The sequence below is a fragment of the Fusarium vanettenii genome (assembly GCF_000151355.1).
Source record: "Fusarium vanettenii 77-13-4 chromosome 13 genomic scaffold NECHAsca_47_chr13_1_0, whole genome shotgun sequence".
Taxonomy (NCBI): Eukaryota; Fungi; Ascomycota; class Sordariomycetes; order Hypocreales; family Nectriaceae; genus Fusarium; species Fusarium vanettenii.
In genome coordinates this window covers 89,279-115,980 of record NW_003315841.1, presented here as the reverse complement: position 1 = coordinate 115,980, position 26,702 = coordinate 89,279, and the positions used below count along the sequence as shown (strand labels likewise).

General features: G+C 49.0%; 7 protein-coding genes across 7 annotated transcripts; 4 read left to right on the top strand and 3 right to left on the bottom strand.

Moving 5' to 3' along the window:
* Positions 1 to 2,481: 2,481 nt before the first annotated feature.
* Positions 2,482 to 3,811, bottom strand: NECHADRAFT_87958 (uncharacterized protein; the record flags this gene model as incomplete). Its single annotated transcript, XM_003041330.1, has 2 exons — positions 2,482 to 3,159; positions 3,212 to 3,811. The coding sequence occupies 2 exons, from the start codon at positions 3,809 to 3,811 to the stop codon at positions 2,482 to 2,484; spliced, it is 1,278 nt and encodes a 425-aa protein (XP_003041376.1).
* A 334-nt stretch (positions 3,812 to 4,145) lies between these two features.
* NECHADRAFT_87957 (uncharacterized protein) lies at positions 4,146 to 4,664 on the top strand (the record flags this gene model as incomplete). The annotated part of the gene is made up of 1 exon (XM_003041370.1): positions 4,146 to 4,664. One exon carries the CDS (start codon positions 4,146 to 4,148, stop codon positions 4,662 to 4,664), a length of 519 nt encoding a protein of 172 aa, XP_003041416.1.
* Positions 4,665 to 5,923: 1,259 nt separating this feature from the next.
* NECHADRAFT_87956 (uncharacterized protein) lies at positions 5,924 to 6,912 on the bottom strand (the record flags this gene model as incomplete). The annotated part of the gene is made up of 2 exons (XM_003041329.1): positions 5,924 to 6,560; positions 6,857 to 6,912. The coding sequence occupies 2 exons, from the start codon at positions 6,910 to 6,912 to the stop codon at positions 5,924 to 5,926; spliced, it is 693 nt and encodes a 230-aa protein (XP_003041375.1).
* A 470-nt stretch (positions 6,913 to 7,382) lies between these two features.
* On the bottom strand, positions 7,383 to 8,668 carry NECHADRAFT_97897 (uncharacterized protein; the record flags this gene model as incomplete). Its single annotated transcript, XM_003041328.1, has 2 exons — positions 7,383 to 8,206; positions 8,626 to 8,668. 2 exons carry the CDS (start codon positions 8,666 to 8,668, stop codon positions 7,383 to 7,385), a joined length of 867 nt encoding a protein of 288 aa, XP_003041374.1.
* Positions 8,669 to 10,024: 1,356 nt separating this feature from the next.
* NECHADRAFT_106555 (uncharacterized protein) lies at positions 10,025 to 10,734 on the top strand (the record flags this gene model as incomplete). The annotated part of the gene is made up of 3 exons (XM_003041369.1): positions 10,025 to 10,146; positions 10,205 to 10,537; positions 10,605 to 10,734. 3 exons carry the CDS (start codon positions 10,025 to 10,027, stop codon positions 10,732 to 10,734), a joined length of 585 nt encoding a protein of 194 aa, XP_003041415.1.
* Positions 10,735 to 11,701: 967 nt separating this feature from the next.
* Positions 11,702 to 13,016, top strand: NECHADRAFT_87953 (uncharacterized protein; the record flags this gene model as incomplete). Its single annotated transcript, XM_003041368.1, has 6 exons — positions 11,702 to 11,860; positions 11,938 to 12,016; positions 12,081 to 12,224; positions 12,284 to 12,397; positions 12,467 to 12,661; positions 12,721 to 13,016. 6 exons carry the CDS (start codon positions 11,702 to 11,704, stop codon positions 13,014 to 13,016), a joined length of 987 nt encoding a protein of 328 aa, XP_003041414.1.
* Positions 13,017 to 15,368: 2,352 nt separating this feature from the next.
* Positions 15,369 to 19,527, top strand: NECHADRAFT_87952 (uncharacterized protein; the record flags this gene model as incomplete). The annotated part of the gene is made up of 9 exons (XM_003041367.1): positions 15,369 to 16,496; positions 16,551 to 16,667; positions 16,754 to 16,903; positions 16,957 to 17,201; positions 17,346 to 17,421; positions 17,555 to 17,944; positions 18,044 to 18,369; positions 18,494 to 19,219; positions 19,269 to 19,527. The coding sequence occupies 9 exons, from the start codon at positions 15,369 to 15,371 to the stop codon at positions 19,525 to 19,527; spliced, it is 3,417 nt and encodes a 1,138-aa protein (XP_003041413.1).
* Positions 19,528 to 26,702: the final 7,175 nt, after the last annotated feature.

Below are 26,702 nucleotides of genomic sequence, written 5' to 3'. Positions count from 1 at the left end.
GGTGGTGCGCCTCTCCGGTGCGTGCCCCAAACGAATGACCAAACTCGATCTGCGGTTTAAGATGAAGACCACAAAGGATCTGCACACGACAGAGGACGAGTCGTACCTTGTTTTAGGCCAAGTGGACCGTGTTTGAGGGCTTTAGCTCCGTGGATTGTTGGAGCAGTGTGATGCGACAAGAGTCGGTAAGAGGTCCGGGTTAGGTTCTGCTCGACTATTGATCAGTGTCGACAAGCAATCAACCGGTGGAACACCGAAGTAGAGAACTCGGGTGGATGGTCAAGCCAGCGCACCTTTCAGTAGTCCAGAAAGACCTGACTATCAGCTCCAGGTTGGGAATAACGTTGCACACAAGGATAGCTCGACGTGTTTGCCCTGTCTACGGAACGTTTCCCCTCCTGGGGTAAAGTAACCTTCTTGTTGATGTACCTCAAGCCCTAGAAGCACATGTACAGACATGTGTTCCTCATCATGGTTCTTCGAGGTGCATGAAGTGCTTTCTCTTCCAGGAGGACATTCTGGCAATACAACAAGATGGGGAGATAGGTGAGAGACAGAAAAAGATATATGAGGAGATTCTGGAGGAAGTAAGTTATGACCTTGCGGCCGCAGGTTCGGTTCAAGTAGATGAGGGAAAGAGTGGTGCCTTGGGTTAGCGACTTTCCCATGACATCCAATTGAACTCTCTCCTTGATCATTTGAGATTTACTCCGACGAGATTGCTCTTATTCTTTCTGCTATTCACATAGTCCTCTATCCCACCGGAGTGAATTGATATTTTATGCCCATCCTTAATGCGGGACTAAAATGGTATAGTATCTAGTATTCGAATATCACTATGTCCACCTCGCCTGATTGAACTGATCTGCCACCTCTGTCCTTATCGCGAGAGTTTTTCCTCCAATGAGGTCCAGCTGTTGCTATACCAGTCGAATAACCCTATTTCAATCCCGCTGGATTGAACAAAACCTGCCGCATCTACCGCCAGAGTATTCGATCCTGCGGGATTGAAGTCTCGCTACTTGTGCCAGACGGGGATGATCACTTCCATCCCGCCTGATTGAAACAACCTATTACATCCATCCTTGACCTTAGAGTATTCCCTCCTGCGGGATTGAACTCTTGTTATTCCTACTACTTTGATAATGATCTTCTAGCTCAGTTCCCATCAAGGGCCAGGCTGCAATTATAATAAAGAACAGATTATCAACAGATCATAACATCATGACACGATGTTAACACAGTGGCCTTTTTTAAACCTTCTGCTGCTGCTTTGATAACAATATTTCGATCTGGCCCGATTGAACCGCTCTCACACGTCTCTCCCTAGAGTGTTCGTTCCTACGGGATCGAAGGCTTGCTATCCCTGCCAGGCCAATCGCGTTCTGTCCGTACCACCGGGCAGATGCTGCTCTAAATTGTGATGTAGGGGCGTGAACCGCTTGTAGGTCTGATCCTGCGAGATGGGAATGACTCTATTTGCTACTAGCATCACTGTACTCTGTTGACAGCTGTCACTCTTGTTAATAAGTTCCTTCTGGCGTGATCGAACGAGCATTATCTTTTGTTTTAGCTTGGCGGTCTCGAAGCTTTTTATTAGTTTACTCCTTTTCAAAGCAAAGCCATGTTAAGGTCATGACGGTTTGAGAGCATGATTCTTAGTATCCGTATGTGTAGACCTAGCTTATTTTATGTTTTTCTAGTAAGGGAAATGCTTTCTTATGCCTAGCTTAAGATGGTTTATCTTAAGCGATGGTAATAGTTAGTTTACATAATAACTGCGGATTACTAACGTACTTGATAAGCGAGCGTGACAGACAAGCGAGCGTGACAGAGGTATTTTTACCTTAAAGAGAGAAATTAAAAAAGCCCTTAAAATTTTAAATATAGCTTAAAATAGGTATAAACTTATAACTATACTTACTATATAATAAGCTTTTTTTATAATATTTTTGAAAAAAACTTATAAGGCTTCTTATAAGGTAGTTAAGAAAAAACGCTACTCGCACTGTATACTTAGCCTTTTCTCTATAAATAGATTTTTCTAAAAATATAAAAAATTTATTTTTAAACTCTATATAAGATAAGGATTATAAAAATACTCTTTTTAAGCTTATAGCTAATTTATGGAGAAAGTTAGGAGGTCTAGGGTAGGTTAATTCTAGGAACACAGTATGCTGTCACGCTCGCTTGTCTGTCACGCTCGCTTATCAAGTACGTTATATAAAGATATAAATAATAAGTAAATGATAAGTACATAATAAGTAACTAATAAGTAAATAATAAGCAAATAATAAGTAAATAATAATTACTCGCCTTATTATCTCGCTTTGCTAACTGTGGTTTATCTAAATACTTGTCCCAGTAGTTTTTATCTTTACCTATTTATTAATGATTTATTTTCCCTTGCACTTAAATTAAAAAAACACTGCGACTACATACAGCAAAACTCCCATGTATCCATAACCTGCCTCACCTAACTCAGCCATCCTTTTCCTTGGCCATGCGCTTGGCAGTCTCAATAAGCCCAGGAAACGAGTCGCCAAGCTCTTTGATGTCGTCAATACCAAGACTGATGACCGCACTGATATTTTCCGTAAACTCGCAAGCCGAGCCTATCATCTCTCTTGTTTTCAGGCCCTCATCCAACGCCATCTTTGCCTCCAAATGATTAGCCCTGGCTTCCGAAATCGCGTTCGTCGTCTCTCGCTCGCGCTGAGCCAACTGCTCAAGTAGTTCGGTGTCGCCATGAGCCTTCTTTCTGGCCTCGGCATACGCCTGCTCGGCCTTTTTATAGTTGGCCTGGCCAACGTCAAGAGACCATGGAATTTGGTATGGCGTTTCCGCCAACGCCTCGAGATTTCGAAGGGCTTCTTGGACCATTGCAAAATGTCTTGCTTTCGTCTCGATATCTTGGTTAGACGCCAATTCAACCTCCTTGGCTTCCGAGGTTTGCCGTGCTTGGACTCTCAACTGATCGTTCAGTTTGTGAAGGGTTCCAGCCCATTTTTCCTCCTCCTTCGCTGCCTTTTCGACATCAATCTTGGCCGAAAAGTCCTCGCAGATGGCCTTGTACTGGCCTAGGCCTGCGAGAATCTCATCGTTGAGCTGGTGCAGGCCACTTGTAGCATCAGCGGGATCTGGCATCGGCAATGTGATCTGTATTGGTCAGAAGGCGTGCTCACAAATAGGGGATTAAATGAAGAACAACCTTTCGCTGAATTCCACCGTCTTTGAGAGGATTGGCCCCGTCAACCATGTCGGCACTGGGGGTCTCGAGAGCTTTGGCATTGTTAGCCTTGTTGGTATCGTTGGCCTTATCGGCCATCTCTGAGGACTCGGGCCCCATGATGGTACTGGTAGCCTGATTCGGATCGGTCTCGTCGGCATCCTGAGACTGGTCGGCGGCTTCGAGCTCCTTGGCAGCGTCTGGCTTTTCCACGGACTTGATCCCATCGGCCTTTGTCGGTCCCTTGGGTGTTTTGGAGCTCTTTTTGGGAGAGACTCGGTCTGGGGGCGGGAGGCTTTGGCGCATAACGTCAGCGCTCCTAGTGCGGCGCGATAGAGTCGAATTGGTTCTTGTGTCGGAACTAAAGGTCTTGGACGACGAAGACGTCACTGAATTCTTGCTCCGCTTCGGAACAGAGGGCGTTGCGGTCCCGGGTGCGGCGGAGGCAGCACGCTTGCCCCGAATTGATCCTTTGGGTGTCTTCGGGATCATGATGGGCTCCTCGTCGCTAAGATCCGCCATAACGAGAGTGGCCTTCGGAATAGCGCGGGGCTCTGTCGGATTGTCAGGTGACTTTGACATTTTTGGCAATTCATGGATGGGAAATGCCTTGTGTGAGAAAGATCGAGGGGGAAAAGGGGGAAGTTTAAGTACCCGAGAGTGTGAAAACACCACGCTTTGGCCCCATCTGCAGCGTTTGCAGCTTGGGAATAGCTCCCGTGTGGCTTCCCGTCCAGCCACTCATGATGGCGCTTAGACGAGTGTGAGTGGGTCAGATGGGGCAGTCGACGGGAGGCTGCGACTGAGTAAAAATGAACCAGACTGGCAAGGACACGTATATGTGCTCTGCATGCATTCAATAGCCAGGGAGAGCCTCCATGATTGGTGAGCAGACAGGCCTAATTAAATCGACCAGATGGGCGAGGTTTCAGGGGAGACACATGGCTGGACGGAGAACAAGTTCAAGGACGTGCGGGCGAGAGGCAACAAGTGGTTGGCGCTTTGCAAGTTCAGCGATACCCGGAGTGGCTTATCAGTGTCGCCTGGCCTTCTCTGCTTTTTTTTAATGGGCGACAATCCGTTCGGCATCCATCGCGACGATTACCTGTCTATACAGGATGAAACCCAGCAGAGGGTCTTTGTCGACCTTCTAGAGCTAAACAACTACACAACTGCCCTCTTTGCTGCTGGAAATGCTTACGTCGGGACATTTGATGGCTCTACCAGTGTTAGGTTCCGGTTTGAGCAGGAACGTAGGGAAATCGATTGGCAGAATCAGGACCAAGATGAGATTATTAGCCTTCTGTCGGTGCTTGATGAGGAGGACCAGGAGGTAATGCACGGGGAGGTCATCGGCGAGGAGGAAGATGATGAGGAAGAAGATGACGAGGAAGAAGACGAGGAGGAGGAAGACGATCGGAAGGGGGGCGAGTAGGAGGGGGCCGAGTTGAAGGGCCAGTTGTGGCATGGAAAATGGAAGTGTCGGCAGTGAGATACGGATGACAACTTGACACATCTCCTGTACCATGAATACGGTGGAGTTTTAGCTCATGATAAATGCCAGCAAAATATGGAGCTTATTCTCCATTGGCATGATCAAGCTTTAAATAGATAAAAGTTAAGGATCTGCTCTTTGCATAGTGCCTTAGGTATAGGATCAGTTGTGTTTTGGCTGTGTTAATTCTGTTGGGTTGCTCAGAAGTCTACCCCCCTTCTTCGAGCCTTTGACCAAGCTCTTTGCATGGTGGGATAAGGCCGTGCGTGGAACACAATAGCGGCAAAAGTGAGAAGTACGCTGCAACATTATCCTAGACAATGCGCCTTATATGCTACAGGACGCCACAGAACAAGATATGACATTGCGTTGCCAAGCAACTGAAGATCAGTTGAAAGATTTGGCGACCCCCCCGTGAAAGCCGAATGGTCCGTGCGTCTCCACAACTTATTCCTGCTTATTTCAACGACGAGCGTAGCCAACGACGATGGCATAACATCCTCCTCCAAATACCAGGTTCGTTGAAGACACGGACAGCCAAGGCTACTTCCTAATCATGTAGGAATATGGATAGTTTGTAATCTTACTGGCGCCTACATAGAAGACACTCAATTCGATTAAGCAGTGTATCATCAAATGGTTTGAATCATTGGAAGGCCGCCATGCACACAGTTAGGGGCGGCACCTAGTCGACATACGCAAGTCTGTTGAGCTCGCCCAAGGGCAGGTTCATCTTAAAATAACACGCCTCAAGACACACGTTGACCCAATCACTTAAGAGCCCGATTATCGGCCAACCCTACACTTGGAATAGATGACCAGGCCAGCGGTCGGAGTGTCTTTCATGAAGTCGTTCCAATTATCCCAATGCAAAATTATTGATGCAAGATGACTATTTACCCTACTAAGGGTGCAAGAATAGTTCAGTGAAACTCGCACGAAAACTACAAACCCCGAAAAGCGCCTTGCAATCGACCTTTCCGAAGCCGTGTTGGAGGTAGCAGCCCATCAATTGCCAGGCACGCTAGCTCATTAGATATGAGACCCATATTTGTTGTGGCTGGTGACTACCACTTCAGGAAACAGTGTCGATACAAAAATGCATTAAATGAGTTCAGGAGATGATTCAAGATTCACTGCTCATAGAGCAACTGCAGTGATGAAGGGGCGGGTTGTGTTAATATTTGCCAAGGTTCATCTCATCGCATGCGCAACGAGGCATCCCTGCCGTCTTTTGGGATGGGTTTTTGCCCAATTCCGTAGCTCTGGTCGTTGCGGATGGCCTTGGTTTTACTCATGCCCGGCCCGTTTGGTCCGTAGAGTCCGTTGTATTCTCTAACTATAACGATGATGCGTCTCTCGTGACGGCTTCGGTGATTCGCTGAAGACCAGCTTCCGCCAACTGCCTGTTCAACGTAGGTACAACCGGACCACCATAAGCCGAAGCCTTCAGCGTTCAGTGTTCCCAAGTCAACGGCCCTGGCTGTGCCCACGGCCTTGATGCGCTTATCCGTCTGCGCAGCGAAAAGGACGTGGCCTCCCGAGGCGCAAATGCCCAAGGCGTCAATGTTGTTGGCGTCGACCATTTCCAGCGTGGAGAGGTACGTTACGGCGATCCTGACATCGCTCGCGCGCTGGTATGGATCTTCTAAGTAACGGAGGGGGGGAGCTCCGCTCTCTCCTTGGCAGGTCGGACCGAATGCGAGTGTGATGAATCCGCTCTGCTTGGCAACCTCGAGAGCATACTTCCCAGCAGTCCATTCTTCGACTACTCCTCGCGGTGCCCAACAACGATTGCGGGGCGTTTCGTTGTGTTGGTCGCCGAAGAGTTGGCTCCTGGGACATAGAGATGAACCGCAAGGGATATTCTATTACTCTCAAAATGAGCTCATTCGGGTTCTAGAGTGGCCGCAGTAGCTCCATGAAGGGCTACGGATGTAATGACCAGGACACGTTTTAAAAGAGCTTAGTGAAGCCATACTACTTTATGCAAAAGAGTGAATGGGCGGTTGCAAGTGGGTGGGTGGCGGATTTGAAAGACAATATGTTTTGCTCCAGTGTAAATAGTGTACATGAAATGTGAGCGGGCGATCTAACCGCAATATGACTTAAAAATCCATTCCAAAGTCTACCTCCCGACACCTCGTGTTGATTCGATTGAGGAAGGCTCCTTTTCTGAGAATATCATGACTTCTATTTGGTACCTTCTTGTGTCATGTCCTAGTCGCGGCTAAGTGACACATTCACTTGTCATATTCATTTAAATCTACAAGGGTGGCATCGATAATCGCGCTGGGAATGGGCTATGTTTCAAAAAAAGAGCAATTTAATGATATAGTTTAGGTCCTACGCATCGCAAGGCTGAGTTTTCTAGGGGTTTTGAATGTATTTTCTCAAAGTAAAGACAATTTTATCAAGACCCGGTGCCGCTGCTAGACATACGTGCTAACCCTGACCCGATTTATATAGGAGATAAAAAGCTTGATTAGATCTCATGAGGCTAGACCTTACTCTGGCATATAATCTTCTTCTAGGTAGTAGATAGGCAAGTTATATAATCCGCCATTGCTCCCTTGATTTCTAAATGCAATCTGCTGCTAACTCTTATCGACTCTGATACCTCTGGGTTTCCGTCTATCCCCTGTCTGCCGTCAACATCTAAAGGTTGAGATGAGCGTTGAAAAACTCGGTAATGTTAGCGAGGGCAGGGGCCACGTATTGCTCCCGGTCGTAAAAGTCCATGTGTCGACCACCTGGTACAAGGATCTTTGTGGTGTTGGCGTTGGTGTCCTTGATCTTGTCGTAAATCTTGTCCGTCTGCCACCTGCTGTCGGCGTCCTGCCCAGCAATGAGGAGGGTGGGCTGGGTGAGATATTGGCCTGCAAACTGCCAAGCGTCAAAACGCACAAGAAGTGGAGTGGAAGAACCATCCATGATGTTCTGGGAGGTATGGAAGAAACCCCGAGGGGTGCGGTAGTAGTCCCACGCATCCACGAGATCAGGCGGCGTGTCCGGGCCGGGTGTCTCGAGGAAGGGTACCAAGGTGGCGTTCCCGCCTGTGGCTGTTCCCTGGAGGCGCTGGGCAGCGTCGTCGATGACAGCAAAGGCATCCTCCTGATCAAGCGTGTTGAGCCAGCCTTGTCGGGTCGAGTCGCCGATATTGACGAGGCTGACTGCCGCGACGGCCTTGATACGGTGGTCCGTGGTGGCAGCGGCAATGCCATAGCCGCCGCCTGCGCATATTCCCACTACTGCTATGGCGTCGGGGTCGACATAGTCGAGCCCCTGGAGGTAGTCTACCACCGCAGACACGTCGGAAACCCTGGAGTCCGGATCCTCCAGGAAGCGAGGGAGGCCCTCGGAAGACCCTTGGTAGAGAGCATCAAAGGCGACAGAGATATATCCCTCCTGAGAGAGACGCTCTGCGTATAGGTTTGCGACTTGCTCCTTGACGCCGCCACCAGGATGGACGACCACGAGGCCTGGAGATCTTCCCGGGGCGGAGTCGGGCCTATGGAGGATCGCCGCGAGGTGGAGGCTGCCTTTGAGGATGGTGATGAGTGACATGGCGCTGAATGTGCGGATAATATTGCTCAAAGGGTTGAGTATGTGTAAAGATCCAATTGTATTATGGTACAGATTGGTGATGGGTAGAGGAGAGCGGGAAGACTTGAGAGCACCCTTTCGACTGATATATGTATCAGGCAATCCAACCTTGTTCCTCTCCGTCACGAGCCAAAGCTCTACCTTCTTGTATAAGCAGAGATCCTACGTGACTACATTGTTGCGGACCGAAGATGGTTCCCGTCTCCGCGCAGGCTTAATGACGCGTAATGCAATGCTACAGTTTCCTTGGCTTTCATCATGGTCTTGAAGCGGCAGTGCTATCTAATTACTGAACGTCCATGCGCATGGCAGGCTACGATGAAAATCCAAGTCGTCATAATTACTAATTGTACCTGTAGGAAAGTTGCGACTCCTTAACTCCGTGAGTAGATGAGCTAGATTTGTGGGCTGATGACACCTCATGCGCGATTCTTCATGGCTGTTGCCCTCCCATATGATGCGCTAAGCTACTAAACTTTATTAAGGCATGTATTCTGAGCTTTATCACCTCTGAACTGGAGAAGCCAACTTCGTGCGTCTCAAGCTAGTCGAAATTTCCGTCAAGGTAGGGCATCAAGGAACTCATCTTTGGAAACCTGTCACCATTCTCCCGATAATAATAGAATCTAAAAGTGTAGAACTTTGAACCACCGCATACAATGATTTCCAGAACGAAGTCGTGTTCCACGAGATAGTTTGAAAAGCATAGATGGGAAAATGAATAGGCGGTAGAAGGTGTGTCGTCAGCCAACCCACCGATCGCCACCTGCGACTTCTGGTCCCTTACGTGAGAATGAGGAGACGCAGACACTGGGGCTTGTTGAAAGGGAAGTATCGATCCTCATGGTTGAGATCTCTCTCACTCGGAGAAGACCAAAGGTGAGGCCTCCGAGGTGTATGGCGGAAAATGACTAGAGCTATTTGGGGATGGTCCGTAACGGCTGTGGGGGGTGGCGATGGGCTGGTATCAACGCTGGTGTTGATGTGTGAGTGGAAGAATTGTCACGCGTCACCAGGGATTATCACGACATTTTCCCTGATGGAGATGCCACCTGGATGAAGAGATGCCTTTTGAATAGTATGCGGTACTATAGTCTTGTGAGTGGCGCAAAATCACGAAATATTTCACTCTGAATAAGGCTTCCCAAAAGGGCCATGTCACCCATGCGATAACGTCCGACTATACCCAGGCTCAAATGTAACGTCCGAAAGAGCATGGAACCTCCCGAACATTTTCGGACCACACCCGATACCACATAAAAAATGAAGGTCAGACCAGACAACGTAAGGTCCCATAGAATAAACATAATGAGATATGAGATCTATGTACCCTGTCCCTATTGTACAGCCTTGCACTTGATCCTTTCATCACCATACTCGGTCCGAAGCAGTCTCCGACTCTCCGCTACGGAGCTAGTCCATTTGGGTTCATCAGTGTCCCTTCGTTACAGACATGAAGCTCTAGACTAGGATCTAGTCCAAAGCTGACAAATGTTGTTCTGTGGGAAGTGGCTGTGCGCTCTCATGCGATATCAAGGTAAATGAAGTTCGGGATGCTTGAAAGCTCGGCAAAGGTAATTACATTACGCGTATGCGATCTTTTTCAAGGCATTTAAACCCAGAGGCTGCATGCCACATTGGTCTTAAAGACAAAGAGCTCAATCAGTAACATTTTGCCTATCTTGCAGTCAAAAATGAGCCGTGTTACCCTCGCCCTCCTGCTCGGCCTTCTGTTTGGCATGGTACAGGCAGTTCCAATGATAGACTACGCCCCAGGGCACGGCGTTGACCCAGAATTCGAGTCTTGGTACGAGGAGTAAGACCCCCAATAACATGCGGGATGGCTGCCGATGCTCACCTTTCTTGCGGGGCAGATTGTTGAGAAACAATGAGGATCCGACCACATCATCCGCCTACACAGACTTTTTCGCTCCTAATGGTAGCTTGATCGTCCTGGGAGAGGTTTCTACGGGCCCAGAGGCCATCCTCAGAGCTCGGGGTGCCATGCAGCCCGCCGACAGTTCAATTGAGTGGAATGTATGTTTTCGCGCGCCTATGGATGATATCGTAGCACAAGAGCTAATTATACCGCATCACTTTCCCAACACCACGGTTGTTGCCGCCGAGTCGGCGACTGAAAGGACGTTTCATGTCTTTGGGGTGATGCAGACAGTCACCACGGCCGACGGTGAATGCTCTACGACCTAGTGAGTCCCTAAAACTCCCCACTGATATGTTAGATCTCGCACAACAGCGTCCTAATCTGGAATGCAGCTTTCAGACTCTATTCACTGTAGCAAAGAGAAAGTGCACTGGTACTGCAAACCTCTCCCCGCAGGGTGGTAGCCTTTTGATCTATGATGGGTTCTCTATTAGCCCCTCGGACGATCCATGCATTAAGTAGTTAGACATCTAGAAAGGGTATTGTATTCAGTGGTGTGTCAGTTGTCCTAGACACCTTAGTCACCCTTGCGGCGTCCGAGAAATCGAAGGGCAAGACGGCTCGGAATCTCGCCACGATTAACAACATAGATTAAATGCCTAAATTTCTCGCCTTCAACCTGAAAAATGATACATTGGTTTCTACTACATGCAAAATAGCGCCGCCTAGGTTCCTTGGAAGGCCACTATTGAGAACGGATTTGGCTACGTTTTTGTAAATCACAAAACTAGGGTCATGGCAATACCACTGCGAACTTTTCTTGCCCTCTTGACCAAGCCACCCATTGAATGAAGAATAATCTTGACTTGAGAATGGTAGAAAGACCACTCAGGCCAATGAAACCTCCATTTAGCATTAAACTACGGGCGTTACATGCCACTGTCACCCCCAGCTCCGCATTCCCATGCTCAATGCCACCAAGCAAGGCCTGTTTAATTGACTGTGCCAAGGCTCTTATCTGGTCACTCTCAAGGATCATGGTCACCCAGGGCGTGAAGACTGGCGTACGCCCCAGACAAGTTCATACATTACAACATGATAGAGACAAGCGTGATACCGGCTGATACTGTCACCTAGCCCCGCCAACCGCATGGCTGATTGTATAATCTAGTCGCGACGACAGACAACACGCTTCAAGCCCCGCCCATGGCGCCTCCATGGAGTTATCGGTCCGCTTTGTGGGTTAACTGGACTTAGGGGGGACTAACTCCGGTGTTGGCCACAGGATTATGGGACCGACGCCAGGCTCCGCATCCATTACGAGCCATGTACCATCAACCTCATACGGGCACGAAGTCAAAATTCTCGGCACATGCGATGATGAGACTTATATCATACCCCTCGAAGCACCCACGTTTCAAGTCTTCATACAGAACGCAGTCTACCACCGACGCAAAAAGACGACAACGCAAGCAATAGCCAGAGCAAAATGGTCAAGACACTTCCCTTCGCTGACATTGAGGTTCCCTCGCCTGGCTTTGGCGCCATGGGCATCAGCTTTGTCATGGGGAGCAACCTAAGCCTAGAAGAAGCAGAGCCTGTCCTTCTCAAAGCCATCGAGCTAGGCTGCACTTTCTGGGACACCGCGGTGCGTCAAGAGATTCTTCAACTTCAACCTGTCCAAAGAGATGCAATGAGTAGAGATTAAGACCACCTGGGATGCAGGTTGTCTATCAAGCCGGCGTCAACGAAAAGCTACTCGGGGACTTTATCAGAAAGCACAATGTTCGAGACAAGGTTTTCCGTGAGTCTCTAGGAGTATACCAGGCGTGCTGACATTGAAGAATCGCTGACGGCACCATTACTAGTCGCCTCCAAGTGCGGGTTCGATGTTTTTGGGGCGCAGGGTCGCCTCACCAACTCGGCGGCTCACATCAAGGAGTACATCGACGGCACGATTGAGAGGCTTGGATTCCCCCCAGACCTATATTATCTCCATCGTATCGATCCCGGTACGTTTGACAGACGTGATCTGCTTAAAGATTTCGCGGCCGTGCTAACGCCGTGGTAGAGACGCCCCTTGAAGAGTCCATCACTGCCCTCAACGAGATTCGACAGGCCGGCAAGACAAAGTATATTGGCCTCTCGGAGTGCTCTGCAGAGACACTTCGAAAAGCCAACTCGAGTAGGTCCAAGTGCCCCCATATCAGACTTCAAGTTGTCATAACTAACGTGCTGGGTCTGACAATCACAGTTGCCAAGATCGACGCCGTCCAATCAGAGTACTCGGCTTTCGAAACGATACACGAGACGAGCGGTGTGATCGATACCTGCAAGGAGCTCGGCGTGGCCTTTGTGGCATATAGCCCTCTCGGCCACGGGTGGCTCGTGGACGACTTTGAATACAAGTCCCCTGACGATTTTGCCTCAGACGACTTTCGCCGAACATGTGAGTTGTCCTCCCTCTCAAGCTACGGGACATAGGGAGTCATTCTGACAAATATGCAGCGCCCAAGTTCCAGGGCGAAAACTTCTATAAGAACAAAGCCATCGTTGGAGGGATCAAGAAGATTGCTGCTCGCAAAGGATGCACTTTGGCTCAGCTTGCTCTTGCTTGGGTCGGAAGCCAAGGGCTGATTGCCATCCCTGGCACAACTAAAGCTAAGCGCCTGGAAGAAAACTGGGCATCAAGGGAGATTGACCTGACTGAGGAGGAGAAGGCAGACCTGCGCAACATTATTGAGAAGGCAAAACCTCATGGGAAAAGGTTCGGCCCGGAGCACGAGGCCACGGTTGGGCACTAGAGCGAAGCAATGCTTTCCGCAGGAAGTAGCTGAGCCGTGGTCTATTGTGGTAATAAAAGAAGGCGGTATGATCAGATATCAGATATGTCAGATATGTCAGTGGTGCATCCGGGCTCGGGTTGGCCCCTCGATGCTGCTCTGAGCGCAACATAGCTGGTGGTCATTTTTGTTGGTCCGGATGATCATGTGCTACACGGCTTCAAAATTTCACGGGGGGCTACCCCCCCGTGAAATGCAAAGTCTGTGCATCTTTATTGACAACTGTCGCTTGCTATCAGCAGTAAATTTTAAAGCACCCGATGCCGAATATTAACTATAAACATCCTCCCTGGATCTAAGCCAGCGGTAAATATCTTAATTCCGACCTTCTCATTAGCCCCCTCATCCTCCTAATTTTACAGTTCTTGAAAATGTCGTTTCAATCACGCCGCGACCCTTGACAACCAATCGTACGTCACCAAATCAATTTTTCCCAATAAGGCAACGAGATTCGCCCTTGCCATAGCCCATAGGACAGAAGACCCCTTTCCCTTCTGGACTTTGGTTTACCGTGGAAGTCTATAAGATGGCACGCCAGCTCGATTACATGTTCGTTTCTCGATGTCCACCCCTTCAGGTACCCCTGAAGGATCGTGAATACTCTGGACCAGTGCTTTGTAACAATCGAGCAACTGGAACGTAGACTCATTGGCTTGGGGCAACTTCTAAGTAAATTAGAAACTCTAAGCCGCCGACGGCCATCGACAAGATTTCTCCAGGCTATCTAACCACCCACTTGCCATCTGTAGTTCATGCTACATTGGCATTGGGAGCTGCACGTTTAGCACTACCATATTATGGTACCACGCTAGCTTACGAAATTAGCGCTGGGGCCATTTTCGAAACATAATAGACGACTATGACAATGGCAAAAGCGAGAGATACCTTTTTGCTAATGTAGATGCAATTTCATGTCATCTATGCTGCTCAACAATTTCATTGATCACTGTGGCGTTTGCTGCTGTAACCGATGACTTCTCTTGGAGGTGCCATTAAGGACAAGAAGAAGACGATCACACAACAATCACTTGCTTCTACGAGGACCCTTACGGGCACAATGGAACAATAGCTAGAGCCAGAGGATACATGCTCAGATATGACATCAATGAAGTCAAGGTGATAATTAGGTGACCCTTGTACTAGGAAGGCCTGGCCCTATGTCCTTCGTTAAGGTACCCCATGCCCACTACCTGCTATCACGTTGTCTTACCATCAACTTATACTGCATGATATCGCCTGACCTGCTTGACATTCGAGGTCTTGGATAACTTCCTTCGGATCTCCCTTGATTCAAAGAGTACATCACACTCAAGGCATATAATTGCCCCATTTCAGTACCGCCCGATCGAAAGAGCAGTCATTAAAGATCCTATCTCGTAATGGATAGCTTCATCTCAGTAGCGCCTGATCCAAATAAGAGCCCCCAAACACCGTATCGAGGACTGAGGATTCTTCATTCAGTTCGTCCGATTCAAAGGGTAGGTACACGTAGATTCTCGCCAGCGGAAATATTCGCGTCATTAGAATCTCGCTCTATCCAGGGACGAGCAATATCTGGATCATACCCAAGGCAACCACCTCATTTTGATACCGCCCGATTCAAAACTCAGCTGCACCTCAGTCATCTCCAAGGCAAAGGATTGCCTCATTTCAATCTCGCCCGACCTAAGGACTAGCAATATATGGATCTACCAAAGACGGGAATTGCTTCCGTTCAATTTCGCCCTCTTGAAGCCTTCACCCTTAGGTACTGCTATCTATGTCAAAGAATAACAACATTTCGATCCTGCCTGATCGAAAACCCGAGTGGGGACAAGGCCTTTCAGCCTGTGTAACAGTTGGGACACTGTCCATTGGCAAGTCCATTTAGGTCTGAAGCCCTCATGTTGTGTAACTCTTCTTGCACAACTCGCACGATAAAGTCAAGGCACGCCCACTCTTTTTTTCCCCCCTCAACTTTTCCCTTTCATCATCATTCCTGTCGGCCTCGTAGGAAGGAAACTGCACCCGGACTCGCTCTCAGCAGGGATTTTCACCATCGCCCTATCGTCATTGCCATCTCCATCACCATCGCCGTCATCGCCAACGCCATTTTTGCCAAGGTTGCCCTCTGGGACCAGTCTTTGTGTAGTTTCCTTCCTGCGCGGCCTTAACCTTCTGCCAAGTTAACACTCGTTTTAGTGGTCTTTTGATCCCTTGCCTTCTTCCTCCCTTTTCTTTGTCCTTCTCCAAAGAAACCAGCCTCTTTGCGCCGATCTTGCTCTCAAATGCCGTGCTGGTAAGTAGCTCTTTGATGTGGTGTTTGACTCCCTGATGGCCCCTTTGATGAACACTGTCGACTCTTTGCCCAACCCGTCCGAGCGATCGTTCCCCGTACCCCCACCAATTGATGTCATAAACGCGTACGTCGATTATGCCACCGTCCGAGAGCTCGTGGATGAGGTAGCTAGAGCGACCCCACGACCTGTGCTTATTCCGATCCTCGTTCAAAACATCCGGTCAGACGACCACGCCAACAAAGACCACATTGTGCAGACCGCTTTCAACCTCGTGCACGCCGTACAGCTCCTTCTCTTCGCTACCACGCAATTCCAGCCGGATCGCACCTACCACAGGGAGCATCCGAATCGGCGGTACACCTTCAACACTGGCGACAAGACGGTCACCGGGCTGTTCTCCCTCGAAGATCTGAATAGATCTGTTTTGATGATGTACAGTTTGTACAATCGTCGATGTCACAAGGCCGATGCGATGCAGGAGCGCAAGCCTCCGCAGTGCAAGAGCAGTTGGATTGGATATGCCGACCCTAGATACAACCCGGCCCTGGATACCCCCGAAGGTACTGACCTTCTGGCGGACATGTACATGTCCGCCCAGCTCGAGATGGATGAGGTAATCCTGACGTCGGCTTCTTCATCATCAAACACCCAAGACATATCAAGAGATGGCGCAGACGCCTTTGACGTCTATGCCGAGATTCTTGAGTGGTCGTGGTCATCCAGCGGCCCCGATCAAGTGAACCAGCGGCTGCGAGAGAACAGCGGCATTGAGAACATGTCGCCAACTTCTCTTGAGAACCTTGAGAAAACCCGTCGAAACCTTCTTCGGTTGCATGATATAGATCTCGACCGGGATGTCCACAAGTCGCAAGGCGAATTCACTCAACTCGACGATGGACTGGAGGGGCAGTGGGACCAATACACCGCCACGATCGGTGATTTGGATCACATCAACGAGTTCTCCAACAAGTACCCTGGTGGCAAGGAGGCATTGGTGGCAGAGCTGAGGCACCAGATGGCCGTTGAGCTCACCATGGCGTCACTACAGCCCCGGCAGATGGGCTACCTTGCGGAACTTTGCCAAAGGTACGGCCTTGGAGATTGGAAAAGGCCATCTCTCTACCCAAGTGACCCTAAAGTAGACCCCTACAAGCCCCATCAGGTATTTGATAGGTATTCCCCTCCTCTGCTCTGTTCTCATTCCTGACTTTTTCAGATGCGTCAAGCCTCCACCTACGTGCCGCCAGAGGACCGCACGTTCACACGCTCCTCTCCAACGAGATGGGAACAGGCAAGACTAGAACATACTTACTCGCTGTGGCCCTATCAGTACGTGAGTTGCAGAAGTAGAAGGAGGACGGCAAGGAGGTCCAGTTCCTTCCCTCTCTTGTCGTTGTGCCACCCAACACCGTCTGCTAGGCCTTCCTGGAAGCCCGAACCCAGTTCCCAGACTTTCAGCTGGTCGTCTTCTTTGGGGACGAGCCCAAGGACTACCCTGGGTGCACCTTTCTCCGGTCAGCAGAAGCCCTGGTCGACTTCGTCAAGGGATTGGACAAGAATGATGCAAAGGTTCGTGCCCTCCTCACCCTTCACAACTCCTGAGTCAACTAACGTGTTATCAGTCGGGCAGGACACTGGTAATCACATCCTGGCACACTTTGTCCAAGCGTCTTGCCAAGAAGAGTTCCACATTCTTTCAGTACAACAAGAAAGACGACGTGCCAAAGAGCCTTAAGCGGCGTTTGGCCGCCGGGTCGACGAGTCAGCGCCAGCGTAGACCCAGAGTCAAGGTTTACTTCGAAGACCAGGTCGACAATGACAAGATTGACTCTTGCGAAGCCGCTGAGGCTCACGGACAGCTCATCAAGTATAACCCCAGGGTCGTCCGGCCTCAAAGACATCACGTTCCGGTTCCTGGTTGCCGACGAGGCCCAGGCAGCGAAGAGTCGCTGGGGCTCTTTCAACCATACCTTGGGCTTGATACAGTGGCAACGTCTGATGTGGGTAACAGGCACGCCCTTATCTTCGTCCCTCAAAGACCTCCACTCCCCTCTCCATCTCATGTGGAATGCTCTTGGTGGCCTCAAGTGGGAACCGACTGAGGCAGACCTGGGCTGGCTCCCAGGATTGTATCGCCGGGACTATAATCCAACCGAAACCAACGACTTTGGAGAAGGCCGAGTTACTCGCGGTATCTTGACCGACGAGTTTCGCGAAAAGCACCCTTGGCAAGTCTCTGTGCTCGAGAGGATGATTGGCTCTGGCAATTATCGCATGTGGCTCCTGAGCCCCAGCCTGTTCCTTTTGGCCGGGCGCCAGCTGAAATGGGGCTCAGACTTTGCCTCGAAGGTCGTTAGACCAATCTTCGAGGTCCTGCAGCTCCGTCACACAATGCGAACTGGTGTCATGCTCCCTGATGGAGCAATGGCTTATCCTAGAAGCGAAAACTTACCCATGACCATCTACTTTGGCGAGCTAGAGCTGCGGAAGGCAAAGACTCGGCGCACTGCCTTAGAGAAGGGAAACTCATACGACAGTCAAATGTTTACAAACAGAGATGCCGAGGAAGATAACACGGTCTCATCGCCACAAGACGCTATCTCGTCCAAGGTTAAAACGTCAGTGAATCTCTCGGTTCACCGCGAGGCCCTCCTCGGCACCTTCGACGAAAGACTCTAGGATATCTTTCACCCTACGTCGGACTCACAGCCTTTGATCCAAGGGACTAGGGATGATGTGCTTGAGGCAGTTCGTCATCGCCGGGAGGGACTCGAAACCCGGTCCGGGGGTCCTGTGGTGGGACTACAGCACGTAGAGAAGATAATCTCCAACGGCATCACACACGGTGCGGGATTTCACTACTACCTTTGTCGAGAAGATGTCCACGTTCTCGCCCCCACCGACCGTATTGTCATGTTGCGATGGATGGCTGGCCGGTCCCCTATTGGGACAATGGCCTTGTACCTTGCTTTGGAGTACGTTCGTGGAGAAGGCAAGAGAATCATGTTCTACGTTGATACAGCGTGGATTCAACAGTAAGTTCCAAGCTACGCTACCACTTACTCCCCATCACGTCTTTGTTCTGGAGCTAACATCAGAAAAATGGATCATCACGTTCTTTGCCGTGGCCGGCTTCAAAGTTACCACAATCCGATCCAGGGACAAGGCCTCCCATCGGAACCGGGTCATACGAGACTGGAGCGACCCTTCGACCGACTGCGAAATCTTTATTGCGAACATCAACATCACTGCCACGGGTGTCAATATGCACGGCGCATGTTCCACTGGAGCCTTCCTCTGCTGGCATCTGAACTTCCAGGTGATGCAACAGGCCATGGCGCGACTCAACCGGATCGGCCAGAGAGAGCCTGTTGATTGGTGGCTACTCAAGCTCAAGAGATCGTATCATGATCACATTGAGCGTTACGACTGGGCCAAGTGGGCGATCCAGCTGTCGGCCGAAGTTGGAATTCCATCGTGGAAAGAGGGCGCAGTCCGAGAGGTTTGCATCTACGAAATCATCAAGGCCTACATCCATACGCCCTTCAATCGGTACTCTTGGATGATCTTGAGGGATATGTTCGGCAGTGGGGGGTTCGACCACCAAGCACCAGAGACCGTTCGCCTTGGCCACCTATTGTCCATCTTCACCAGACTTTTGCCCAGCAGCCGCGAAGAGGACACGACCGAGCAAGGCTTATGGATCAGCAACTCTGACCTAGTAGGCCTTGCCTGCTATCACTTGGTGCATACACACCAAGACCTCAATGACGAGTGGGAGACCTTGGTTCAGTCCAGCACTGATACCATGCGTGAACGTGTTCGACCTTTGATCGAAGAGGCATTCAACGACGTCAAATGCCTTGTCGAAAAGAAGGACGAGCAGTACGTGACTTGGCACAGACGTATCAACAAGAACATCGACGACCGCAAGGCGCTCCGGTCGAATGAGTTCGTTGACGACGATGATGACGAAGAAGAAGGAGAATATGCCGATGGGCCGAACGAAGACCTCTCCGAGTCAGAGGACGAGGGTGGCAAAGGCGATGGCGAAGACGACGATAACGACAACGACGATCACGATCACGATCACGATAATAACACTCGCCTCTCCGTTTCCAAATCAGCTGGACGGAAGCGAAAGACGTTCACACCCGGAAGTCCGGCGAAGAACAAGACGGCGAAACGAATGAAATAGACTGGATTATGGTATTGATAGAAGGTATTCGTCGGTGATTGCTTATGGACATTTACGTGTTGGAAACCTGGACTGCATATTTACAAAGCATCTTGTACAGACTTGGACATACTCTTGGTGGAGTTGCTGAACCTCAGTGAGGAGACAAGGAGCATTGCACCAGATCTGCGTTGGCCTGTATGGGCATATTTCATTGGACTGGAGTTTGGGAAGGTATTTTGCATCAGGCTGGAGATTAAGACCTTGTCTTGCATTGGACCGGAGTTGAAAGATTGCATAGAGACGAGACAATACGTTCCAGGTTTAGTATTAGAATGAATACAAAGGGGCAGGTTAGGCCTATTTGGAGATAGGATGGGCGATGGCGGCTACATTGTGAAGAGGTGGAAGTTAACAGTGGCGAACATTAACCATTCCAGCTGAACCTCGGCCCTGGTAAGTTGGCTATCTGCTAATCCGGTATCTCGAGATGTACAGACGCTTCAATAAGGGAAGACAATGGAACTAACAACAGAGCGAACCCAGTGAGACTAGGCTTATTTAACCTTGGGGATTGGAAATCACGTCTGGACTGGCACGGTAAGATTAACCAAGTTAATCCATAGAATGATGCCTTGCCAAGTTTAACGGATAATGCGGTGAGGTACTGACATTATTTCTACTTTCCTGCATCACACACTCTCATTCATCGTCACCTGCTACTTCATTCCCTAGAAGGCATTTTTCATGAACCCCAACAGCCAAGCCCATCGCTGACATCTCATTTAGAGACGAGTGCTCAGCCCATGAGACAAGCAGAAGTATTAAACTTCATCCCGTCCATCGCTGAGGCGTCACAAGAAGACCAACATATTATTAAGAGGCCAGCAAGACCCGTTTCTCACGGAAAAGATAGAATAAGTCCTTGTTTGAGGCACACGAAGTAACCGTGAAGGGTCTGGCTCCCAATATACCCAAACGCCCCCTCCCCTAACTTGGCTCTGCGACCTTTGACTTGTAGCCTCGATAAACTCGCTTTGGTCCACACAAAATCTTCTCTTCCCTATTATACACAATTCAGAGCCTCTATGTCAGGTTTGGCTTCTAATCGATGCCCATGGTTGGCCCCCGGGAATACACGACAATCATCGACCCACCCCGATTGAAACATAGAGCTGGTTCAATTATAATCGAGCCCTTGGAATGAAGATATAACCTAATAGCATTGCGTACTATCAATCAAAATCATGAGGACTTGTCCTCTCAGAGACATTGTGCAAGAGCCTAGTTATTTCGGCGACAAATCAACCCCCCTTCAATCTTCACCATGAATAACGAGAATTCCATCCGGCGAGATCGAACATTGTTACGGCCTAGCCCTATTGAGTACTACGTGACGAGTTTAAATCAACCTTTCAATCCCGTCACAGGGAAATCACGGTATATCGTTTAAATCCCAGATAGCTCAATTTCCATCCCGCGGGATTGAAGCAAGACATGGAGACTCATGTGAAGACTCACGTGAATGCAAGCGCCGGCTGTGTAGGTCGGATGTGGCTAATTTTTTGGCAGGGGGTCTCCCCCCGTCAAACTTGACTACGCCAGTTGAGCGGGAGATGATGATACTTCTCTTAATGCATTAATGCTTTTCATCATGAAATCTCAATCAGAGGTCATCATCTACAATACCAAAAAACACGAATTCCACTGAGCATGTCTGGGGGGAGCTGCAATACTCCTACTTTACAGGTGAACAAGGATGAATACAAGTTCCAAAAGTTAATCAGTCTCGGGTAGGTTGTACCGGGACAAATGGCAACTGAAGAAAGTCTACTAGGTTGGGTTAATAGATCTACATACGGCCAGCCGGAAATTACTTAGTATAATATAGTTATGCTAGAGATACAAGGACCAGAGAGGGACTAAATATCTTACCATTAGACCTAACTCAGTATTCGAGCCTCTAGCTCAGTCAACTCATCAAGGGCCGGGCCTCAACTTGCACATCCGGCCCCGTCGCTCACGATGCGTGACAGCATCGAAACTCAATACCGTAAGGCGCCACGACCTGCGGCAACGTTGGCTTTCAAAAGAATCCAAACTCGTCCTTGCCTTCAAACCCGTTTTAGAGGGTGCCCTCTAGCGAGCGCGCACTTCATGCGGGCTGAACACAGCTTTTACAGTGAGGCCTTCCTCAGGTGGAAACTTAGGGAAGCTCGACAACGTTAGTTTATTCCTTATTGTTGAGGATAAATGACACTTGATAGAACTTGTTGTGGCGTCTAGTCCTATTTTACGATATATGTTGCCTTCTAACGGCCCCGTCTTAACCAGTTCACCATTCTCGCCCCCCAACCTGCACATCACCCTTCCGAAACCTTGGATCACTTGTCACTAAGCTTGGTACCGGATTCCGTACCAGATTCCTCTTTACCGGTTACTTTTCTAGCGAAGAGCCTGTTGCTGCCGGCTCTTGGGGCCGGTTCGATTTCAGGCTGGTGGTTAGAAATCAGCTCAGTTTTGACAGAACATAACCGCTCATAGCCAAGGATCTTGCGTTGTCCATCCTCGCTCATTAGCTCAGAAACTTCCACCGCTTCTTCAGAAGGCTGCAGCCGTTGAGACCTGTTAGAGCATAGTCTGGCTCGACAAGCGTTGGAATGGCCCGAGCTGACTGCTTCCTCCTAACTTGCGCGATTCTCTCAAGTATTGCCTCCTCCACGAATGAAGTACCTACAGAAGGCTACTCAGTAGTTACTTTAATATCGCCATTACCTCCATGGCCTTTAGAAGACCAAGACCCTCTATGCTAAGCTGACATAGCCGACCATGCTGCGGGAGCCGCAACGCTGTTATGCGTAGACACGAGGCAGAGCCGCCTTGCTGCAACGCCATCACATTTATTCATTGTTGTTTTACTCCTTCTTGGCCATCTCTAGAGGCCTCTCTCTCAATCATAGCGCCACTTTGAATCAGCCCAGCTTTCGCGTTTGGTGATTTAGACACAAGCTGCACTGAGATATTTAACCACAATCTCTAGGCTTCAATAACCGTGATCATTTAGCCAACGCGCCTTACGACCCGTTAAACTGATTCAAACACTTAATTATGCGGCTCTACCCAACGACTTGAAGCCCCTCGTTAGACTACCCTGATATGCTTGCCAGATGTATGAATCATTCATCCAAGCCCAAGTATCATTGAGGTGGGACACTCGAGGATGAGAATGAGGTGCCCATTAGTTCCCGCAGCTCCCGGAATTGCAACACTATCATTGATAATGACCGCGCTCAGTCTAGCTCAGATCACTAGCTGATATGGAGGCTCACGTCGAGCGAAACTGGGAAGTGATGCAGCAGATGATGCAAGGGAGAGGGATGAATATGGGAGCATGCAGCACATCTTCTCGATCGAGTATGGTTATCAGAAGTGGCGGCTCATAGATGGGGAAGCCAGACATCAGGACACAGATAAGCCACAAAGGGTGATAGAGAAAGCCACTGCAGAGGAGAATCAGCTGTCAAACTAAACCTCGGAGCATGACGCCCAGACACTCAAGTATACCAAGACCCTCAAGAAAGCAAACATCTGGTAGGAGGGGCATCCAGAGCCTTCTGGACGTCTGCTGGGGATTATGTAGCTGGGCATGGACGATGGTCGTGAACTCGCAGTCTCAGAAGCGACTTGATAGGATAGCTTCTTGTACCATACTTGAAACGAGTGGAGCTTGATTGAACTCGACACATGCTTCCTGTCAAACAGATTTGTTCAGTGCTGCACGGGGTGTTCTAGACATGGTCGGGGGAAGAACCGCTCGGTGTAAAGATGCTAAACGAAACGAGGGTTAATTAGTCTAGCTAGTCGCTAATCAAAAACAGTATTTAGCTAGTTAAGCTTTTAGGCGTGGTTGTTGTTATTGAATTCATTACGCCTTCTAGAGGCCCCGAAGGGCCACGCGATGCCACTAGGCTTCGGCGTGTGAGCACTGGAGCACAGTAAAAAGTGCGCGCTTGGATACTATGGTGAGTGCCTCCCCCCCGGGCCTTAGCCCCCCTGACGTACAGTGTGAGCAACTTTAGGCATGGTCATTTCGCTGAAGTCATAATGCCCCGCAGCGAAAGACATAAATGCCCTAGCGAAACGCTTTAGTGAAATGCCTGAGCAAAATGCCTGAGCAAAATGCTTATGGGTTATGCTTAAGAGAAATGGCCTCGAGTTTCACCACCAACTAGCCCTTCAGTTCAACCATCGTTGCAGAGCTTGCAATTGATATTACATTGGCGCCTCCAAAATCATGTGAGCGTAATCACCGATCCTTCCGGGCCGCATCGACGGTGACTGCTGAGGCGATGGCTTGTGCATCCACTCGATGAAAGATTTCTTTCTCTTATTAAAAACAGTCAAGTTGAGGATGGAACAGCTTGTTGAATTGCTTCTCAAGATCAGCCAAGACGGTCTCCTTCTCCCTTCGAGATCGTCCCTCCAGGGATTAGGAACGACCTCTTAAGTACCCCGTGTCCCGACCGGTGACAATTACTGCTCTTCAGTGCCTTGGCTGTTGTCCGATGGACTGTGATTCGAGACTGAACTCAGAACTTCGATTGACATTCACCACTACGCTAGATATAGCCTGTATGGCCCCCAGGGTGTTCAATAAACCAGGGGTGGGTGGGATTTCACTTGTGGTCCTCTGCTTAGCTTCTTCACTTTGATAGGCACCTTCACCTTGAGATCTCTGAGACTTACCCACTAAGAGCCAATAACGGATAGGTCAATTTGCCCCTAGACATTTTGGAGAATCATCTTATCCATAAGACGCACATGTCTATAAAATTATTCCATGGTGGCAGATGTTAAGTCAAAATAACTAAGTTATGATATTTTATTTTATCGCATTTTAATGCGACTGTATATTGACAACTGTTTCTTTTGCTATTATGCTAACGACCTCTTGTCTTCATTGCAGGTAACAACGGGTAGTGGAACCAGAACAGGAAGCAATCGTCAACGCCGGCCAGCGCGATAATCCTGCCATAAGGAACTGAAACATCACCATCTCAGCCAAGCTTGCGTGATAAGCCACTATTGGTCAACAGCTGGAGGTACTCCTGCGTACCTTGGTCGCAGGCTCTCGAGTCAAACCCCACAGATCGTTAGACCAGGGGCCTTGACGCGTCGCGTTAGCTCTCCAGCCGAGTGCGTTAGGTAGTCTACCTATTGCCTCAGCCACCAATAACTCTCGAGAGTAATGTGGATGGATGGCTTGTGCAGTCTGGGGCATGCATTATTTGTTGCGCTCACATTGGCGGCTCTCTTTAAGCACACTTATCAACGCCCATACTATACACAACTAGGGTGCATAAATATTCAATGCAACTTATAAGAATCGTGCATTATATTCTTAGGTTAATACACAGTCCACAAGCTAGACTCCCACCAACCACGCCAATCTATGAACAAGTCTCCTCCAGCTGGAAGCTAACGGTGCCCTGTTTGAATATCGTGATGGAATCCCGTGTTAGTTTTAATGACTCGCTTATATCTAATGGAAGTAGACTCTCATCAAGGTCATCATTAGTGAGGCCGCAGTGGGTATCTCAAACTCGTATTTCATCGGTCTATGACTCAAAACAGACACTTGTCCATACTCCTATCTACTACTTTTAATCACAAATAGATCAAATTTGGCACAAAAGTCATGAGTTTTTGTTCTCAGATTCTTATTCTTTACTTAATTCTTAATCGACACACGTTCTATTTGCTTGCTACTCTTTTAGAAAGCTAAGGGCACTTAACATACTAAAGTTCTTATGCCTCTAGGGTAGCTTCCCTCAACTCGGCGGCTTATTTACCTCGCTTCTAAAATATTATAATATCATACACGGAAACATTCCGACTATCAGTCATAACAAACGAGGATTCAACACATCAAGGAATACGCTTAAGTTTCGCTGATCAACACTAACAGCGAGATTTTAGATAGATGCTAGAAAGGAGTAGAAAATGACAGGTTTAACTATGCAAGAAATAACTAAGAAAGAATGAAAATGAGTTCCCAAACTTTCTACGAGACACTGTAACCTTTGTCGGGATGGAGCATCTGCACAGATCACTCATCATTTGATATAAAATGATGACCTAAAGAAGCTGAGGGCTACCATCTCGCCTTTAGATACTAGTCTAGGTACATGGAGGTAACGAGAGGGTAGAGATATCATGATTAATCCAAGCACAGCGACGTCGCCTGACTCTTGAAGGGGCAGATAGTTCCAGTGGCACCCATAATGACCATGGACCTAGCAGATTGAGATTGCCAGGGCAAAACTTGATAGACATGGTAGCGTTGAAACCAATGCACTAAGGACAAAGCAATGCTGTAGATATGAAAACGTCGCCTGAACATGCTTGAACGATCAAACTGGGACAGATTGATGAGGGCTTAGACACTGACGGGAGCCCTTTGACAATTCTGGCATTGGACGAGAGGGTTCTCGGCATGTACTGGTATATTCCAGCTGTGCTAAGAACAACAAGAGTTCCCGCCCTGCACCAAAAGCTTTGTTGAACCTCGGCCGCATCGTTTGATCTAATGAGGCCCGTTCTCTTTGGAGCTAATCAGGGGCCGAAGTGATACTTTTGCTTGAGGTCACGACCTTCTGACAAGTTCGCTCAAAGTCGACTGTAGCTTAGGTACTTGAGAATTTGTCGGAAGGCACTGGTGTTGAGCTCGTTCTCTGCCTTTTGATCTGATGCGGCCGCTTTGGCTTGGACACAACATTGAATTCGGATTTCGACCAAACCAGACACAAAGCTCAACAAGGGGGTTTGAACCGTATTACACTTGTCCCCCAGCGTTTCACTTCCCGTCCGCCGCTGTTCCCCTTACACGTAGATACTCCTAACACGACGACAGGTGAAAGAATGGAAATAAAGGAAATAAAGGAAATCCAGAGACCTCCACTCCCGTTCACTCCAGGGCTACTGGCGATAGGGACTCAACCTCTGAGCGCTTCCCTAGGTCCGACGAGCTAGCAAGAGATAGTCATCCTAGTTCCATCTTTAACTAAATACTCCGGCATCGCCATCTTCCATAGACCAAGTCCTCATGTTCAACATTGTTCACAGCTACAAGATCCCGAAGCCCAACACTTCATCTTGTAGTCCTGATATGCAACCAACAGTCAGTCCTTT